The sequence below is a fragment of the Jatropha curcas genome, chromosome 8, assembly GCF_041381405.1.
Source record: "Jatropha curcas cultivar XTBG-Jc1 chromosome 8, XTBG_Jcur_1.0, whole genome shotgun sequence".
NCBI lineage: Eukaryota > Viridiplantae > Streptophyta > Magnoliopsida > Malpighiales > Euphorbiaceae > Jatropha > Jatropha curcas.
The window spans coordinates 3,579,717-3,601,139 of NC_143158.1; the positions used below are offsets into that span (position 1 = coordinate 3,579,717).

The window sequence follows — 21,423 nt, forward strand, 5'->3', positions numbered from 1 at the left end:
GTAAAGATGCTCTACAGTTTTTGTTTAATCTAAATTAAATTTATATCCTGAAGACTTCTCCCCTTTTCCTGATGAGTGAGATTGAAGATGCGTAGGTATGCAAGATAGAAATGATTTTAATGTTTTGTAAAATTGAGTTCAGGAAATGATTTGAACTTTTGGTGGTGGTTTAGGGGAGTGAACATTTTCTGATAATAAAATTGTAAACAAAAAATCTCTTGAAATTCATTTTGACAGATCAGCTTGGCTCTAGAAAATGGAGCCAGAAAAGAATTGCGAATTCCGGCAGAAGTACAGCGAAAAAAAAAAAAAAAAAAAAATAGTAACAACGTAAATTGTACATTGTTTTTCCTCGAACTGATTAAACAGATTTCCTTCAAAAGCTACACCACTAATCCTAGTCCAGCAAACAATGAAACAAAATTCCCCCTGAATCAAGAGAAAGGCAATTGGTCCTCATGTTTGAACTTACTATTTAAAGAATTCATTAGAGCAACAATACTTGCGATCTTGCGGGCATCAAAGAATCAATTGTTATCAAAACCGTAGTAAGATGGAGCCAAGTGTTGAAAAGTTAAACCAAGAGGTGTCAATATCAATTAATAACTCAAGTACTCAACGCTCTTAAATAGAATGGCCAAAACATTGAGGCGTCGGCGGCCCGCCAAAATATAGAGTTCAACATCCATTAATGCTAGAAACTTGATGATGTTCTATACATACAACGCACCAAGTAGTGAAAAATCACCGTGATACAACATATATGCAATTAGAACTTAAAAAGAAAAAAAAAAAAAACCATGTACAAAGAAAGAATGAGCTTCGTCAAAAGTAGAAGCATCAATGACTACTAGGGGCTAATCCTACAAATAATTTAATGCCAAACCAATGCTGAAGACTATTCTCCACTACCGAATGTGCACCACAAAATGTTTCCTCTTCCAAGTATCCAAAAAAACTTGGTTCCTGTGTATACTTCAACATTGGTTTTGATGCAGCACTAGAAACTGGGCACAAGGATATTCTGATAAGAACTTTGGGAGTTCAATATCTGAAGGATCTATTGCAGGAATTGCCATGTCTATATCCTCAGTGGAGAATGGAATGCTGCAAATAGATGGCAGTAACAAACATATTTACGAGCTAAAACAAATTCATTGGTAAATATGAACAAAGAACCTAAGTTAGTAGCTATCTTCTATAAAACATATTTATAACATCCTGGAATACAAAATAAAAAAGGAAGACAACAAATAAAATCTGCATCAGATAGATCTAGAGATCGTCAGTTGCATCTTTCATGATTAGAAACCAAATCACAGCCAAGCACCAACACAAAAATCAAGGTTTCGATGAGTGTAGACTTTGGTTAATGCAGAAATTTGTGAAGAAAATATTTTACTTGCTATAACTGCAATATATGAGCCAGCAGAAAATTTACTCCAGGAAGTTTTCTACAATCTGATCAAAAGACAACCAGTGCAGAAATCTTATACCTATAAACCCAACTATGAAAATGCCATAATGGCAGAATTTAATCTCAGGTTTCTATTATAAATCCTAGAGGCTCACCAGCCGAGGCCATCGGGTAGTTTTAAGTCTGGTCCACTATTATTCTATGTAGGACATGCCAGATAATGTTGATAGTGACTGGAGATTACCTGAGATCATCATCCAACAGGAAAGAGTTGGATGTCAAATTCTGATTGTCCTTATTCAGCATCTCCCTCATTTGAGCAACCACCTGGCGATGAAATTAGTCAGACTTTGAGAAACATCAATCGACCAAATTAACCACATTGGAGTTTGAAGATTCTAAAACTGAAACTTGCCTCATTTGAAACGCTCTGAGTACCATATTTATCATCCCAATACATGGTACTTATACGATATATTTGCCGAACAGTCAATGCCTGTACAAGTGTCATGACACCAGGTTGTTGAGATGCATATCAAAATATTTCCCTAATCGATGATAGAGGAAAGGAATTTGGAAGGGGCAATGGGTGGGCAAGACCATACCGGACAAAGATCCTGCATGATCTCTTCAAGGGACTTTTTCCTTTTCTGATGTATCACCTAAAAGATTGAACCAGAATGAGGAGATGATACTAATTATTACTTAATGCTTACACATCAAATAAACAAATAGTGGTTTCGTTACCAGAAAACCAACAGCTTGCCTAATATAATTTAGCTCATGCCACGAGGTTCCTGCATACTACATTCAACACCAATTCAGACACAAAACATTGAGTTCAGCCTGTGACTTTCAGAGCAAGTACTCAAACAGAAGAGTTAGGTGTACTTACCTCTTCTGTTGATCCCACTATCCATTTCTCAAGTTCTGCTAGACCAGATTTCACATATTCCCCGTTTGAAAATGTGCAACATTCACGTCTCAGCAGAAGGCTGAGAAAATTAATTGAGTTATGCAAACAAAGAAAACCTTTTACCACATGATGAATAGAGTTTTTAATTCGTGATGCTCACCTATTGAAGAGTGATATATTGATGAAAGAGAAAACTTGGGTGATGAGCTTACGGATGAAAAATGATGGTACCTGCATGTGTAATTTTCAGATTAACAAAGACTCACAAATCCAATGAAAAAATGTTTACATAGCATATGAGTCTTAATAGTGATATAATTTTGCAGTCACATTGTAGGAGATCTAGAAGAACATACATTATTAACATAAAGAAATTCAGTAACTTCCTTTTAAGGCGAGCAATATTATGTGGCCATCCCACACATGATCTTTGTTACCACCCAAAGTCTATAATTTGAAACAAGTTAAATTCAAATGCTATTGAATATATATATATATATATATTATTTGCTCGTTAGCATTCCTTTTTTATGTCCATTAGGAACTCTGTGCGCGTATATGTGAATGACTCAAAGCAAAAGAAATTGAACTTGATCTGTGCCCCCGATGTCCGTATACTATCGTCTAACAAGATATGGATGTGATCATATTAATGAATTTAATTAATTAAAAGAAACCAAAATCAATTTGAGAAGAAAGTGCATAAGTTAATTAAGGAATAATACTAGATAAAGATAAGCTTATAAGTTCTAAGTGAAATCATATTTACTTGTAATAATTGCAGATTTTCTTTGAGATACTCCAAAAGAAACAAAGTGAATATATAACAAACAAAAAGAAATAAAGGAAAAAATTGCAAGTGAAGCGCCTATATCTCTGCTACTACAATACTTATTTGTATCTGCACTTGTGGTGAATATCCTAGGACATTTTATAAGCACTTAATATTTCCCCATTTACAACAAGTTTCATGCATCATTGTGCATACATGAATTCAAATAATCCCTGCCTATAATAAGTACTTTTGTGAATAGTTTAAACTCCAAACTGAATGCGTACTCTTCTTCCATTCATAACGACCAAGTAAAAGCCATTTGATTGAAACAACAATAATAAAAGTGTAAAATGTTGCACATACATGATTCTCACGTAATTGACCCATGAGAGTATCCAAAAATTTGATGATGCTCTCCCACTGGCTACTGGGTGATTGCTGAGCAATGCCACCAGGTGATCTAGATGTTTTTCCAGCATGCCGTGAAGTTTTTGGTGCCTAATGATCCAAGACATATATGGATGATCATTACATTGAAACAATTTTAACAACAATGACAATATAATTTAAAAAACAAAAAAAAAAAAAAAAAAAAAAAGAATATTTCCAAATAGTGGATGCATGATATATTATAATTCTTAGCTTTAAGAAATAGCCACCCACATAAAAAGATAAGCAGGACATGCATTAAAACTACTAGCAATTTGTATTTACCATCCAGGACAATCTTTGATGAAACTAGAGCAGTAACAAGTACAGGTGGAGAACATACTATTGCATGAATGAAAATATGAATATTTCTCAGTATATGCATTGGACCTCTAACTGGATAATGATTAAGCAACAAGAAGACCAAAACTAATCATAGCAAGTCTATTTGCTGCCTTTGACTAACACTTACCTGAATGCATAGACCTAACAATGGGGACAATTCCTTCTTCAAATTGTCTCTAATCAAGCCAAATATCTTCTCTACACAAGCAGTTAATTGTTGCTTAAACAGTATGGCTGGATACCTAGCTTCCACATGCGACAGACCATCCTCAAATCCAATGTATTTGAATGGAGATTTTAAACCCTGGTAAGTGACAAAATTAAATAAGCAGAATCAGGAAAATATCAGTAAAAGCGTAAGAAATTGGGGAAAAAAAAAAGTAATGTCAGGGCTAAATGTAGCCTGCCCAACTAGCCACAACTAGCATATGCAAAAATTTTGAAGGGGGATTAGGAAATTGAAAGAAAATACAAATTCAGGCAGACGAGTGAGAACAATTCAGGTATTCAGGTAATGCATATAGTCATGGAGACGCATGTTAAATAAATTTGACCTCTAATAGCAGAAAATTGCAAGATCAAGATTGCAATATCGAAGTCTCGTGATTATACTCACATGCACAACCCTTGCTGGCAACCCAGAAGGTGCAGAAAACTGTGTAGCAGCATTCAAAAAGCCATTTGAACGCAAGTTTCTCTGGAGTAGGCATAGAAGTGCCGATGCATTGGATAGCCAATATGGTAAGGTAATGTTCTCATCTCCAACCTGCAACAGTTAGCAAATTACAATTGTAATAATTGTTGTAATAATAATAATAAAATAGTCATACATTCTTAGTTTTCATTAGTTTCATGGAAAGTAAATTCTCGAGAAAATATTTTCCAAATAACTTATTTCTGTTGTTTGATTGCAATATTGTGAATTAGATAAAATGTTAAATTTTCAATTTGTAAGATGATAAAAGCGTTTAGACTTTTAAGAACTTCAAATCTTTTTAATTTGTTATTGAATTTAAGAAAAAATACATAAAACCAGTAAATTATGCTGGTAACCCGCATTGGCTGATAGTGGCCTTTTGTGATTGGTGGTGAACAGATATGAAAAATTGTGACCTTTAACAGTGAGGGGATTAATCTGTGTGCACCTTCTGTAGGGGGTTCCTTCATAATGAGTTTATCAAAGCTTAGGAAAAAAAGGAAGTTGTTTTCTTGAAAATAACATAATTTCCTTTTTTGACAAAGAAAATACTCAGATTTACCAATTTACCGAGAGCTCCAAACACCAGAGAATGTGGAAAATATTTTCCTTCCGCAGGACAAATGGATCCTAAGACAATATATTACTCCCTCTTAAATACTTATGCAACTTTTGGTGTTGTGATGTCCCAAAATGTTCACACAATGCAGTTTTATAATTCAAAATATTTGAAAATTTTCTCTGTGAACCTTCATTAGTAAAAGAAGAACGTGTATTTTCTCCGAATGTATAGACAATGATATAGGAGCATCCAAGTTAAATTAGAAGTTCTATAAATTTTCTTAATTTCCTATATAGTGTGTCAATTAATTAGGAAGTATTCAGTTTCCCTTTTATAATCAGGGGTCCTATTTAATAGCCTATTAACTAATTAGGAATACTTTCCAGATGATGTTTTCATTAATTCAGAATTTTAATTCCAAGGTTTCTTTGGAACCAATTATGTTATTTGGTTCCAACCACAATCACCCTATTCTGGCCTAATTGTTGAGAGTTAATTGCCCTAAACCTTTCTTCTGCAAAAGACAATCACGAAAATTTCATTGCAAGATTGCTATGAAAAATTAGCATATATGGGAAAAGGAGAGTGAACTTTAACTGGGCAGACAATAAAAGAATGGTTAATTCCAAATTTGATATCAGATTAAGTGATATATGCAGGAAAAAACTTGATGATTTCTTGTTCAGCTTCAAAAAAAAAAAAAAAAAAAAAAAGTACAATTATTTGAAGATTGAAGTGCCTGACTTACCTTCAGAACCTCATTTATTCCCTCAATTATATAATCAAAAATAACCGTTCGCTCAGATTCAAAAGCATGCCAGTGAAGAAGACATCTGTACATGATACAGGCTGCCAGAGGTTTACCATCTATAAATCCGATATCTTCCTTAATACACCTTGACAAGAATTCATAGTTCTCCTGGACATCAAAAAATGAATGATCATTTCAAAAATCCTCAGTGCATAACTGTTGCAGAATGAAATGATAAAAAAGATCATGACATCATCACAAAACTGGTAAAACCATGTTGCTCTTAAATATAATGGCTTTCCATGGCAAGATCTATATCATTTCACAACCTTAGAAGTGAAGGCTTTATAAACAATAGAAGAAACCTGATGTCTTTCTGCTGTTAACTTTGGTCGGCGTGATTCTGACAAACTATGTGAAAAGGGTATGAGTTTTGAAGGCGTGGGAGACTCCTGAACCAAAAACAATGTCCATGAGAGTTCAAATTATGGATGACAACTACAGTGGGAACTCAGAAGAACTGTATCTCACAAATATAGTCTTTCGGTCAGATTGAGCAAGAGCAAGCACACCAGAGTATTTCTGTTCCATTAAAAATAACAAAAGCATTAGAAAGAAAACCATACCCATAAACAAGTCAATAATTCCTGCCATATCTATGGCTAAGCAGAAGTAAAAGAAAAAGCTCATACAAACCCATAATTACTTGACTATTCAACTAACACAATCAAACATGAACACAAGTTGAAAGATACTTTCAGAACACATGTATATGCATAGGAATGCAATTATGCAATAACTTACATCAGAAAATGCTTTCACCATTGAACGATTGCTCTTAGGAGTCACGCTTAATGCTTTTTGTCGAAGAACATGATTCTCATCTTCCAAACATGAGAGCTTTTCCTCAAGACTACAATATAAGAAACATGAATCATCATGTGCTGAGATAAAGACTAACACTAGCATTGGCTAAACAAGCTTCCCAAAATGAGAAATTAATAAATATACATTCTATATAATCATGATCAATATTAACATGCAGACATATTCCATTTGTTATCTTGGATCTTATACAAATAAATTGACTTATTAAACAGCCATCTAATTCCTCATATAAGTGGAAGTGCAAGGCATTTAAGTATGGAGTAGACATTCCTATCTCAGAATAGTAATAAGAAAAAAAAATGGATGTTATGGTTGATTAGTGGATCAACCCAACATAGACATCTAGATTTCAATATAAATCTCAAGTTAAAACAAAACAGAAAAGAAGATCTTGCAGTAGAAGAATATAAGTGGATTAACCTTGTTAACATAATTGACAATTTTGGCTAATAATAGAAAACTATCAACTTAAGGTTACCTTTGGACATTCTGTTGCAGCTGAGAACACCTCTCTTCAGTTTCCATCAACTTTTCATTGGTATCATTATTCTCTTTTTGAGCCTTGATAAGCTCATGCTCCAAAGCAGAGTTCTTCTTTTCCAAGGAATCCAAGGAACCCTGTCAATGCAAGCAAAATAATTCAACAGTACGTGAGAACCAAAAGGTTAAGAGTGAGGAACGATGATTTCCCAGAGATCAATCATTAATGCAACAATAAAGCAGCATAACCCGATAAATCAATCAATCATGACAAATTCCATGTAAAGACATACCAATCATATCCAGAAATTTGTTAACATTTATATTTACTAGATTCTACAACATCTATCTAAACTAGATTTAAGCAATTAACAAAAATAGAGTACACAATATAATTAAGAGTGAAAAACAAAAAAAAAAAATGCTAACAAATACCAATTTATCCACTGTTATTGCAACATAAACTAATAAAAATTGGTTAGTTATTTGAAACTGTACTTTACTTGGTTTTATATATCCGTCGTCACAAATTTACTCTCCTCCCAAGAAAATTTCTGTTACATTATATATATATTGTCACTTTTCAAACAACAATAACTAAGCCATACCAAACTAGTTGGTATCAGTTATATGAATCACTTCTCATATAAATTGGTATTACTTCTTTTAAGACACGTATATAAATCCCATTAACATTAGCTCAAGCTTATCAACTTTAAGAACTAAATTAGCAGTTTAGAATTGAACAGAACAGAATGGACTGCAAGCTTAACAAAAAGAAAAGTCTGATAGTCTCCCACACCAAAGCACATATCCAGAATCCACAGTTCTGCAAAAAACTTTAGTAATGAATTCTACATGAATCACCTTCAGTAGAGCATTTTCTTTTCTCAACTCGGCCATTGCAACAAGTTCTCTCTCCAAAGCTGATTTTTCCTTCATTGATAGTTCCAATTGATTTAGCAACACTGCATTCTTGTTGCATTCATTGATTGTAGCCAACTTGGCTGCATCTAGCTCAAGAGTCAAAGATTCCAATGTCTTTTGAAGCTTGGAAAGTTCAGTTGACTTTGCCTCTTCATTTGAAATCTGTCCAGCAAGTATATTTAGAAGGAGAGATCAAAGAGATATTGAGGACATTGAGTTGAAAAAAATGAAACAAAAAGATGTCTACAATCTAACTGAAGAATAAACAAACACCAAGGAAAATAAAGCTTCTACAATCTAACTAAATCTTCTGCACTCCAATCATGCCTTAACTCATTATATGTCTTGTATGATTAGTCAGTATCGATACATAAACTTTTCATATGCATTCAAATAGAATTTAACAACTTGGTAAGCAAACCAGATTGCAAAGACAAAAATGCAATACCCGTATTCGTTTTTCCAGATTCAATCGCCAAGCAAGATCTTCTAACTGCTTCTCAAGTTTATTCTTAGCTAAACGCAAGGCACCTGCTTCATTAGCCTCCTACAAAAAGCAAATAAATAAAGAGGTGCTGCTGATTAACACTCTTTGACAAACGTAGCACAGCAAGAGTTAAAATAGTAATGTAAAGGATTAGCAATTTTCCAACTTGTTTAAGCCTCCGGAATTCTCTTTTTGCAAGCTTCTGTCTCCAGTGACATTGTATTGCAATGATTGAAATCTGATGATGTCGAACTGCAGAGCGGAATTTGTACATTCTCCACCAAGCCTAGAAATATTTATATTACATATTAAAACAGGGACCAAAGCGGAGAGAATCAGTATTTAAAAACAAACTCAACTCACACGAGGAATAAACTCAAGTCTGCTATCATATGCATTTCATAAGCATCCCCGTCAAATTCTCAACATCAAGAGCTTTACCAATCCATAGTATGAAAATATTAACTGATAAATGAAATCTGATTCTCTTGTAGATTTACCTGGATTATTTTCGCAGCTCTATGCTTTTTTCCACGTATAAACCTTTGGCGAGTTAAGAAACCACGAATATTTGACTGTAAAATTATAGCCACTGAAAACAATTTGGAATATGCACGCCTTAATAACCACTTGCGGACATATTTCTGTATTGAAATAGAAGCTGCTGTCTCCCGCTTTTCAGCATAAATCTTTTGAGCAAGACATCCTGCAAATATTCCTGAAGGAAATTAATTGGAGAAACAGAAGAATTCTCATTCAACGAAATATAAATAATTGATTAGATTCTTCCGATTTAAGAAAAAAAGCGGTTAAATATAAAAAGTAAGGATTCCAATATGGGTAAGGTCACAAGGACAACAACAAAACTTGAGGGAAAAAGCAAAATTTAGGAATGTTTTGGGAAGACTATAAGATTGAGGAATGTATTATAAATCAGACTAGGACAGAGCCAAACAATAAGTGACCTCTGCAATATGCTTGGAGTGCAATAGCAGCAGTCCTTGTTGAAGTAAAATTCCGGCGTGCTATAAATGTTCGCAAGCGATGTTGGATGCGCTTTGCAGCACTGTCCAAAACCTCAGCCCGTCGCGAGTCCAAAACCCCAATCTGACCGGCCCTGAGGAACACTTTGGTCCTACCCAACTGCAATTTAATTTTAGAAAGAGAGGAATATCAGAAGCATTTAACATCGAAACCATTAAACGCAATCAATGATAAAACATATACGCTTAAACTCTTATATGGAACACCTGAAAATTCTCAAGCTTTAACTCTCGCAGAATTTTCTCCGTCCAAGCTTTTTCATCATAACAACTGAACAAATTTGTATATATAAGAAAAAAAGTTGAATAACTCAGCAGCATGAAATATAGTAAAAAGTAGACCCAAAAAAAAGGACACAAGGCAAGAGAAAACAGTAACAAAATATCACATTTTCGGAAGCTAATTTAAAAGATTCAAGAACAGCAAGACACAAAACCAGTTGCTGCACATAGACTTGTAATAATACCAGCCATTGTCTATATTGGCACTACTGCAGAATAATAAATATATTATAAGATAAAAAATAATATGCATCATCCAAGAGAACAATTGTACTTTTCATTTTCACTCAAAGAGAGGAGGGAAGAGGAGTTATTGGAAGAGATACAGAATAACAATTCTTAATCAGGCAGGTTTTTCTCAAGATATCAGTCTTAAAATACTCCACCTTCCATCTAAAAATTCAGGAGCTAATAATCCATAACGATCAACAAACTCTGAGTATGTTCTTCGAGTAGGATATCCAGCAAGACTTATCCGAACAGCCTCCAGAACGCCCTGACCAAATTAGAAAGTTATCATCACCCTAGTTTGCAATGTAGACATTTTTTTTTCTTTTTTCTTCGTCATAAAAGAAAAGAAATGAGAATAAGAATAAGAGGCAACAACATAACAGAAGAGATACATGAAAGCACTAACATGTAAAAAAAAAGAAGGAAAGCATGCCAAACAAGAAAAATAAATAAATTTAGTACCCCACAGCGTAGTTGATGTAAGATGCTCATATTCTCAAATTTCTGAGGTCGATTCAAAGAGTTTGGCTTCACACACCGTATATAATGAGGCTCAGTTGTGTTGAGGGTTTCCATTAGCGCTTGAAGTTGTTGCTACAAACAAAAGAAAATGACAGACAGCATGAGCACTACAGAGTTATTTACAGCAATTTGCTTGTATTTAGATCAAAGTGGTGTTACCATAACCATTGTAAATGGTAAGTGATCCTTTGTCACTTAGATTATGAAACAATAACACAATCGGTTTGCAACAGAGCTAATTGAAGAGTGATTGAGTACATAGCAAATAGAAAAGGACTAACAATATCAACACAACCCAGAAACATTACAACAAAGTATTAGATTATATTATTTGTTGCTCTCCTGTGAAGGATTGGGGAATGAGAGGGGAATGGAGGAAAAACTTATGACTCACCAAAAATTTTAAGCTAATTAGTATGCATCTCATACACATCAATACAAAACACATACGCCATTCCCCGTCCACGAAACATTCTTTGACTGTACAAAGAGGTGTAAGACAAGATCTCATAAAAATATAAAGTGCAGCCACATCATTGTTTTCAATGAAGGATTCTATTCCAAGTTGTGCCTAATACAGCTAGGGTTGCAAGAATGTTATGTAATTTCACTACTTAAAGGAGAATGGGATTCTTTTCTTCATTCACAATCTGCTATCGTTTTTTTCTACCTCTTGTATACCTTTTTATACACAACAAGTAGAAAACCACTTTCATTGTAAAAGTATTTAAGGCCAAGGGGAAAAAAAATTATAATAGGAATAGTGCAATACCATTTAAACCATGTATTTTTTATGTTATCTCCATTTTACCCATGGGCTACCATTGTACTTGAAACATAGGTCTGTCGCCCTAAACTTTTAAAAATTTTGATTAGCCCCAAAAAGGTTTTCCAAGCTCAATCCCTGCATATGACTTATATACTAAATCAAACAACACGTTTTTATCTTTTATTTTTTATTTAAATTTTTCTTTTTTTTCAGTTAATTAATAGCCTCAGATAAGAAACCGTAAAAAATATATTATGTTGCACATGAATTTGGATGCAAAATAATGCATGAATTGAAACTTTCTTTATTTTTAGTGGTGAATTCTTAAATTATAAATTTTTAAAAAATGAGTCTAATTGGATTGAATTGAAATAATTATATGTTTAAATGTATTTCAAATTCATTAATTTTAAGTCTTCAATTTTTTTTTTTTTTATAAATTCATGCAAATTAAATATTTAATAAATTTAAACAATAGATTTTGTCAAATTTAAATGCAAGGATTTAAATTGATAAATAAAAATGTAATATAAAATTAAATCACATCATTATTAAATTATATCTTAATAAATTGACAGCAGTACTCAAGCATTACAATTTTTTTTTTTTCTTATAGTACCAAATACATATATGTTAAATGAATTACATATACTAAATTATAATAATAATTTAATTTTTTATTTTTAAATTACTATAATTTAAAAAATAATGTTATAAGAAAATATCAATTAACTTACTTATTAATAATAAAATAAAATTTAAAAAAAAAATTCCCATACCCGCAACGTAGTGCGGGATAACATTGCTTGTTATACCTTAAATCGAGTGGCCACTGAAGAAAACTTGTATGATGATCGTGAAGATTCTTCAGGAGGTGAAGAGAAAAGACCAGCGACAAAGGGGCATTTGGAAGAAGATAACAAATTGCAATGCTCTACCACAACATAATCACGATTTTTATCTAAAAAGGTCTCTGTTTGATATGTGACCTACAGGAGAGGGAAAAAGTTCATAATAAGGATTCTTCAATGCATACAAAGTCTCTTGTTGTAATAAGGACACATAAAACTTGCCTTGCCAGCATAGTGAGAAACTGTGAAATCTGTTTCTGAAAATTTTGCCTTTTCCAGCCTTGGATGAGCCCGGAAATTCTGAAATAGCTTGGTTGATAATGTTTCGTGTGTTGATTTTGGGAACATGCTGCATAAAAATGAAAATCAGGATAAGGATAAGCTGCTTATAAGAAATGTTATAAAGCCAAACGCACCAAGTCATACTGAAGAACTCAAACTGTACCAAGCTTCGTCTAAAAGAGCAATAATCCCAATAGGTTTCTGCAAACAAGCACATGCTGACATAAGTCGAAGAGTAATAGAAATAGATACCAAACTCAGAAACAAAAAGGAAAAGAAAAAACAGCAGAACAGAGTAGATAAAGAAAACATTGACCCAACAAAGGCCTTCACAGTCTGGGGAAGAAAAGAGACAGCCATAATATATGCATTTGGAGTTGCAAATGAGCTGAGCTAAAGCTCAGCTTGTTATCCATATATTGGAACAAGGATCAGCTCATTTAAAAAAGTGTCGAGCTTGTGCTCAGCTCATTTACTATTATCAAGCTAGCTCGCGAGCCTCATTCCAAGGCTTGAAGCCAAGCCTTGAGCAGCTCATGAGTGGATTGGCATAACAATTTCAAACATGAAAAAGAGTATTAGCAATATATTAGCCACTGACAATCTGACATGCTATAGCATTTAGCAATCAAAAATCATAGAACTGGAGAATAGTGCATGTTTCTTAATGGAACCCATCTTTTACACTTGTAGCACCTCTGATATCATTCACAGGACCAAACATATAGAAGAATGCTTCATAGTCCAAGGAAACACAAACTGGTTCTACTTCTAGATCCAGAAAAAAAGAGAGGAACAGATAGGTACATTAGCAGAATATTGCACAGGTATTCCAAGAATAACAACATATTGGCCAAAGCAGATTATATTTTCAAGGGAGGAATCGGATGAGAACCTTCTCAATTAGATCTAAAACATCCTGGTTATCTATAAATTCAATGTAGCTCCAATTAATCTCCTCTTTTCTGTACTCTTCTTGCTCCATCTTGAACACATGCTGAAATAAATATAAAAGACAAGTTAGACCAGGGGGAAAATATAGTAATGTTAAAAACTCTCCTCTTGAATGACAACATTGCAGACCTCATTAAAATGTTGCTGAAGTTTCTCATTTGCAAAATTAATGCAGAACTGCTCAAAACTGTGGAACATAAGAACATGAATTACTTGATTGAAGGAAGCATAACAAAACTAATTCAGAACTAAATAATAGTAATAATGGTAAAGGAAAAATTAGGGCACAGAAAGCAATGCTAAACAAAGCCTATAGTGGAATATTAAGGATGCAAACCACAAATTATGCAAATCCCAAACAACAAAACTGCACATCCTAGTGTAGAAGGACAGAAAATGATGTTTTAGAAACACATTCCTTGGGGAGTGATAAACTTGTAAAGTTAATGGTCAAGAACAGGGCCCACACTATCTTGTTTGAACTACGGAGAATATGAACGCCTGAAACAAAAATAAATTACACATGCATAATAGAGATTCTGTTGACAGTGTTAAGTGTAAGAAATGAGGACAGAACTTCTTCTGAGCACCATATTAATTCATAGCACCACAGTAAGATCAATAAATTACTTTTGTAACAAGTTTGCACCTTGTGATATAGCAATAACATGGATTAAAATTGGTTCAACCAAGGACTTTTACATTACCTATTATGTTTAAAGCATTCAAAGCCATAAATGTCCAAAACTCCAATTTGTATCTGAGAAGTCAGATCTTGCCCAACAGACCTATTAATTTTATCAACAAGCCTAAACAAAACATCCAAACCAAAGAAATTTAGATTGTCACAAGAACTCCACATAAAGGAAAAGGCAAAATCCCCTCCTGAAAAATGACAATAAGCATACCAATCAAACAGCCTAGCATAAACTGTTTTGGCTAAGGCATCCCTACTAGCAACAGCAGCATTACAGTCAAGAGCTTTTATAATATTTCCTTCACGGGTTTGAATTGTACGAGTACATAGCGTTGCCAGCAACAGGGTGACATCACACCTGATGAAATAAGTGATTTAATTACCAACAGCCCTTAAACAAAGGAAAGTACATGCACTTTGGAATGTCTAAAATGCCTGATAAATAATAAAAAGATTCAACTTCCATTGATGAAGCATGTTCAAAATGTTGAGTAACATTTCTTTTCTTTTATTTATTTCACTCACAACTTTAAATATTATAAATAGCAGTCTCAGTGTCAACATATCAAACAGTATCAAATTCAGCCATGCCATCGCTAATATGAATTTTTAAAACATAAGCAAAATCAATCAAATTCATAGCCTTGCAAAAATTTAACTAGATATACACATATCAATGATGATTTTCAAGTCATTTTTGTAATCATCATAATAATTTTTTTAGGATATGAAAATATAAAAAATTTGACCATTAAGTCTATTCTATAAAAATGAGACAACAGATGTCTCATAATATATTTAAAAAAAATATTCCAAAATAAGTTTCAGATTACACATTCTTCACTAAATGGACTGGCGGCATTTTTTAATTACAATATAAAAGGTAAAACTTAGCCTAAATAATACTTGATAACAAGGCCCGTAAGATGGCCATAAAAAAAGGCCCATATAAAAGTTAAGGTTTCAAAAAGGAGTTAAAATAAAAGTTTAAATGAAAACACATGAAACAGAAGACAGAAAGAAAAAGTTGCACAGGTTTAAGGCTCTCTCCTCTTCTTCGGCATCCCATACATAATGGTGCACATCAGATATTTTGTTTGACATGTACCATTATAGTGAGAACACTATGATTCACAAATTTCCTGAACTGTTATTCCCAATTTCATATCATACTGCAATTCTTCTGTTGCAATGGGGCAAGGGCAAAGCAATATGGGCATTTTTTAAGATTCTGGATCCATCATTGTACAATGGACTTGAACAAGGAGCTTTAACAAAGTAAGAATTGCTTACATATTCCAGCCAGTTAATGCAACTTTCTCTTTGCTAGAGGACAATGTAGCAAGTACATTGACAATAAAGATCAAAAAGTGGAGCAATCAACCGTTTTGATTTTCGACACTTAACCTAGAGCAATTGGCCTTCTTTCTTAAGTCTTTACCAGACTGGTGTTAAACAATTTTACAATTCTTGCAGTTGTGCTTAGCAAAACATTGTGACATCTAGGAATTCTGATTTAAAAACTGATAGACAAACAAAGGCACTGAAGTTAATGTCATAGTGTCAGCAATCCATTTAAGCAAGATATATTTTTCAAGGTACTAAATATAATCACCTACATAAAAAGATTAGCTGCCATCTGCAGATGAAAGCTAGATTTCTGATCTTTTATGATTGAAGAATCATGTTCTTTGCCAGGAGAAAATTCAATATTCCCAAGATGGAGAATTGCAGCCAAAGTGCGAAAAATAGCTTCCTGATGGGATAGTAACACAAAATAAGCAGAACATTAGAGAAGAATGTAACCACAACATAAGCAGAACATTAGAGAAGAATGTAACCAAAAGAAACATTAAAATAAAAACTTAAAGAACCAAGGCATTGTATAATGTTCCTGAACCTGATCCTCATGACTTATACCAACAATATCCATTGCCCTCCTTGTCTTTATGTACTCCTCTGCATTGCTAATGCCATCTAACTCATAGGTCTTACTTTGATTCAAGTAATGGAAGTGACTCGGATGATCCAAATTGAACTTCTCTGCGTCCTAGATGATATGTAGAAAGTGCCAAAGGCAACAACAATTAACTAGAAAATTCCATCATACAGGATATAAATGTGCCACAAAGACACACTGAACTTGGAAAATCAGAACCATTAAAAAGCATTTGCTATTAGCACTAAACAACATGCACACGGGAAGAAGGGAGGGGAAGGCTTGGGGGGGGGGGGGGGGGGGGGGGGGAGAGAGAGAGAGTACCATCCCAGATGCACATAGTTGATAAAAGCAATGATAGTTCCTTTCAGGATCTGTTATCTGAACTACTCGGGACCGTTCCAGAAGGTAAGTTCTAATGGCAGCACCAGATATTCGACCATTTGCATCAAACTGGATCTCAACAAACTTCCCAAAACGACTGCCATGACATAGCAACAGAATCAGACAAGAAAAGACAATGTTAGGTAGAAGATTTAGAATTAAAGAATAATATAAAACCACATTGCACAAACCATAATAGAGAATGTGATTCATCCAACAATCTTAATAACATATTCTTCAGATGGCGAAACTATCCAGCATCTCTTCTTGCAATACACAGGTTACAGGGAAAGATATCAATTAAAATTTTGAAAAGCAAACTCTAACCAACCTTGAATTGTCATTTCTAACAGTCCTTGCATTACCAAATGCCTCCAGCAGTGGATTTGACTGGATAATTGAAAACTATGAATCAGCAATATCTTCATAGGAAAAATATGAACATAAGGAATATCCAAATGTACTGATGAGACACAAATTCTGCCAATTGTCTTGTCAAAATATTTACAAGGACACTAACATCAAGCAAGTCATCATAATACAGATATCCCTTCAATAACCAAATGTTTTAGGTGAACATATAAGAAGTATTTCTCTTGCAACAAGGACATTATTTTATTTTCAAAACAAAACTTAAGTTGAATAAATATGGCAACTACATTAATACATGGATATAAAAACATCCGGGCATCATTTAAAATTAGATCGGTCTATAGTAACTATCACTAGATACCAGCCTCAAACTGAAGCATACCTACCTCGTCTTAGAGAAGGGTCCTACCACAATTGAACAAAGCACAGGGAAAATGAGAAGTCCGAGTTATTACCTCAAGAACTTGTTGTTCAACCGTTCTGTCATCACCAGAGGCTCGACCACCAACAAAAGTGAGATATTGCATAATCAATTTTGTTGTCTCAGTTTTTCCAGCCCCGCTTTCTCCGCTGACCAATATAGATTGGCTTTTACCTTCACTCATCATCGCTCTAGTTTTAAACCCAGACATAAGCCAATTAAATAACTTTAAGTAGCAGCTATACATATCTCTCATCAACACAATTTTCATATACCGACAAAATTTCCATACAGAACCAATAATGTGATATACCTATAAGATGTATCTGCCACAGCAAAAACATGAGGGCTTAGCTCACCAAAGGGTGCTCCTTTATATTGCTCCATCATATGCACATTGTAAAGATGAGGAAGCTTGGTGAATGGATTTACAGCTATCAAAATGCTTCCCGTGTATGTCTGTCAGCAACAAAAATGTAAAAGAAAAGGCCACATGATGCCATAGCAAAATGTAAGAAAAATGCCATTGGAAAATCTAAGGAATATTTTTTAAGTTCCACATTCCATTATGGGTAGAATAATGGAATGACATGGACTCCAGACAAAGAGTTGTTTGATTAATTCACCAAGAAAATCATTCCAATCAGATTTGAGTTTTGCAGAGTCCACTGCAACCATTGCATGTCAATGCAAAAGTAATCAGTCAACACTCAAATTACAGCATAATTCCAACTCCCACAAATATACTTTACTTAGCATGTCGGATGCCAACTCGGAATTTGGACTTTAGACCTCCAATTCCAAAAATTTAAATCGGTTTTGGGGGAAAAAACAATTTGGAAAAAAAAAAAAAGAATGACATTAACTTCAAATAACTCACAAAAGCCGAGAAATAGCCTAATTGAAAGCCACGCGTCTCTATAAAATGGAGATCCTAATTTGGAATCCATACCTGATTATTAAATACAATTAGTATGGACAAATTTGCACAGAAAACTAATAACTAAGCTAAATTTTATCATCATTGATCAAAATTCATAAAATGAAACAAAAATGTACAGCGAGGGACACTTGTCAACTACACGAACTGGCAAGTGAACAAGTGTATGTATACGCACTTACATAAATATCATTTAGAGCGTATCTCCTCTCAAGATTATAGAGCACTCCGGGCTCGTGCAAGTAAGTCAACTTAGTCATATCGTCCACTCCTCCATGCTCTTCCTCATCATCATCCCTGAGAAACAGCTTCTCCGGAGAAGTCAAAACCTACATCCCCAATTGACCACGAAAAGAAGTCAAAAAAACCACTCAATATTCCTCAAGAAAATCACAAGGAACAAAGAGTTTCACCTTCTTGCCAGACGCAGTGAGAACTTGGACTTGCTTTCCGATAATATTGATTACTTCAGCTGCAACCCATGCCAAATTCTTATCTAAGGCCCATACCTTAGAACCCTTGCGGAGGTTCATTTTGAGCTCCTGTGAGCAGAAATCGAAAGTAGAGCTTAAAACCGTAGAGAGGCGAAATTATCGAAGAAGCCAATGCATGATAATACAGAAAAATTAAAGAAACCCTAGAAAAACCAGAGAAAGACAGGTGAGAGAGTTACGGGCATGGTTTTTGGGCGAAAATTTTAGGTTCCCGCCCTCAACAGGTGTAGCAGAGAGAGAGTCAAAAATGGCGAAATGTAAGGGTATTTTCGTATCGTAATCGACACGTCACCCTCAAGCAGTACAGTGGTGTCGCGGAGTCTATTTTTGATTACATCGGATTAATTTCACCGATGGTCATCAATTTTATACCGAGTCTCCTATTGACCACTCAAGTTTAATTTATTACTTAAATATCTTCAAAACATCTACATTTTTTGTTTTTTTTTTTTTTCTTCAACTTGAATTTACATAAAATATGGATTTTCAAATAATGTTTGAATATTATTTAATGAAGTTCCTCAAAGAAATATCATATCTTGAAAACTTATATTTTAATAATATTTTGCTTTTTGAGGGTTCCTTTTTCTTTTAGGAAAAGTGGTTGTATTATTAAAATAAATCATCAACTAAAACAATATAAAGAAATTTTGGATAATTCATAACCAATAGGACTAATATATAGAAGAAATTCTATTATTAAAAGGTGAGTTGCTCTACTTGCTTGTCATTTAACTAATAAAAATATGATAACGTATATAAATTAAATGAGATTAAAAATTGATAATTAGCTAAATAAAAGAAATAAAATATTATAAAAGGAAGAAAAAGAAAGATTTTATATTACTATAAATTTTAAAGAGAGTTAATTTTAAATGATTAATTCTAGTTAGAGAGTTGATTTTTTTTTTTTTTACATGATTAACCCTCGTTTAATTATCACATTTGTCAAGTTAGTTAGTTTAATTGGTTTAATAGGCAGGATTGGGAACTCACAACAGTGGGTAATATGAAATAAAAGTTAAAATTGAATGATCTTAATACAATAAATTTAAGTTGGAGGACTAATAACTAGGTAAGTGAAAAACTAATGACCATTGATGAAATTAAGCCGGCTCTATTTATTTTTTTGTTACTACTAGCGATGTAGTAGATTTTGTTACTTGCTACTGCATGTAGCTACGACAGCAACTTGTGCGTTTGCTAGGAAATTGCAGGTTGTGTCATGTGGGCAGGGCAGTGGCAGTGGGTTTGCGACTGGCCCAACTTACGCTGCTAGTTCAAATTTTTTTGAATATGCCTTTTTTGTGACCTTTTTAATCGTTCTACAGTTGTTGAGTTCAAATTTATTTTTCCATTTTTGGTTGTTTAATTTGAATTTCTTACTTTTTTGAACGTAGAAAATTTTGAATTTCCTACTTGAGTTGCTACTCCTTTTATTGATTTTACTTTAAATTTCAGGAAATTCCAAAAATAGAGTGGTTATATTCAAATTTCTGTTTATGTTTAATTGTTTTTAAAAAATTATTTGTTTATTATGAGTAAATTATTTAATTTTTGTTTAGGTTCACTTCTAAAAGGCAATTCAAAGTCTCTTTAAATTTTGAAAAAAAAAACAATTAATGAATTTATTAGCAAAGTATGTATTTATTATTAAACTACGATTTATTGTTAATTTTATGAAGTGGAATATATAACAATAATATCTCCCAAACATATACTAAAAAATCTCTTTCAGATTTCTGAATCTCAATCATTAAATGAAAATGAATCTGTTTCCTTCGAAAAAATTGAAAATAAACTTGTAGATAAAGCAACGTACGGTTGATATTAATTTAAATTACGATATCATCAACGGACGGCCCGAATTTAACGCGAGGTAATGTCAGGGATTATGTTTGAATAAATTGATGGGCCGATTGAGTTTTGCGGATGCAGCCCAAATCAAAAACAGTTCGCAAAGCAGGTTGCATTTGGCCGGATAAGAACTCGAGGAGAGACGAGATTCGTGTGCATGCATGTTCACTAACATCGTCAGTTGCGTCATTTTTTTAACTTTTCCTAGACGGGTCCACATAGTCATTGTAAAATCTAACAGCCTGCATTGTGCTATAGTCATTATAAAATGGCTGCCAAGTGGCAGCAATGTTATTGGTAAAAATGGATTTTATCCAATGCCCTTTGAACACATGTCCACTATGTTTTGCATGCAGCTTCTCAAAGTTATTTCAAACCTTCAACAAAATCTAGAGAAAAATAAATATACTGACACACGCGCACACACACACACACAATTATCTAAATTTTTTTAATATTATTAAAATACAATTAACCAAAAGAATCTTCTTGCAAGAAGTTAATAAAGCTAACTACCTGCATTGTGCTATAGTCATTGTAACATGGCTACCAAGTGGCAGCAATGCAACTGATAAAAAATAATTTTATCCAATGGTCTCTGAGCATGTGTCCATTCTGTTTAACACTCCAGCTTCTCAAAATAATTTCAAAACTTCAAGAAAATCTAGAGATAAATAAATATTGTGATTCTGATAATAATTGCTTTTCATT

General features: G+C 33.5%; 1 protein-coding gene across 1 annotated transcript; it reads right to left on the reverse strand.

The window, feature by feature from the left end:
• Positions 1 to 593: 593 nt before the first annotated feature.
• XI-I (myosin) lies at positions 594 to 19,185 on the reverse strand. Its single transcript, XM_012221796.4, has 39 exons — positions 19,035 to 19,185; positions 18,775 to 18,903; positions 18,544 to 18,690; positions 17,735 to 17,880; positions 17,456 to 17,612; positions 16,960 to 17,018; positions 16,569 to 16,725; positions 16,206 to 16,355; positions 15,925 to 16,061; positions 14,517 to 14,663; positions 14,316 to 14,417; positions 13,738 to 13,795; positions 13,550 to 13,651; positions 12,818 to 12,855; positions 12,595 to 12,721; positions 12,337 to 12,510; positions 10,693 to 10,824; positions 10,386 to 10,495; positions 9,925 to 9,988; positions 9,640 to 9,817; positions 9,175 to 9,380; positions 8,841 to 8,960; positions 8,636 to 8,734; positions 8,128 to 8,349; positions 7,259 to 7,398; positions 6,697 to 6,805; positions 6,424 to 6,474; positions 6,258 to 6,344; positions 5,890 to 6,060; positions 4,499 to 4,648; positions 4,010 to 4,186; positions 3,472 to 3,606; positions 2,494 to 2,564; positions 2,313 to 2,412; positions 2,165 to 2,221; positions 2,023 to 2,079; positions 1,833 to 1,913; positions 1,662 to 1,744; positions 594 to 1,107 (listed from the first exon to the last, which is right to left on the reverse strand). Exons 1-39 carry the CDS (start codon positions 19,038 to 19,040, stop codon positions 978 to 980), a joined length of 4,566 nt encoding a protein of 1,521 aa, XP_012077186.1. The 5' UTR covers positions 19,041 to 19,185; the 3' UTR covers positions 594 to 977.
• Positions 19,186 to 21,423: the final 2,238 nt, after the last annotated feature.

Bases quoted from the DNA above. Each gene is read 5' to 3' on its own strand.
- XI-I (XM_012221796.4), bottom strand. The intron at 4,187-4,498 runs GTGAGTATAATC...GTCACTTACCAG, and splicing joins TGCCAGCAAGGGTTGTGCAT to GGTTTAAAATCTCCATTCAA. The intron at 1,745-1,832 runs GCAAGTTTCAGT...TTTCATCGCCAG, and splicing joins CTCAGAGCGTTTCAAATGAG to GTGGTTGCTCAAATGAGGGA.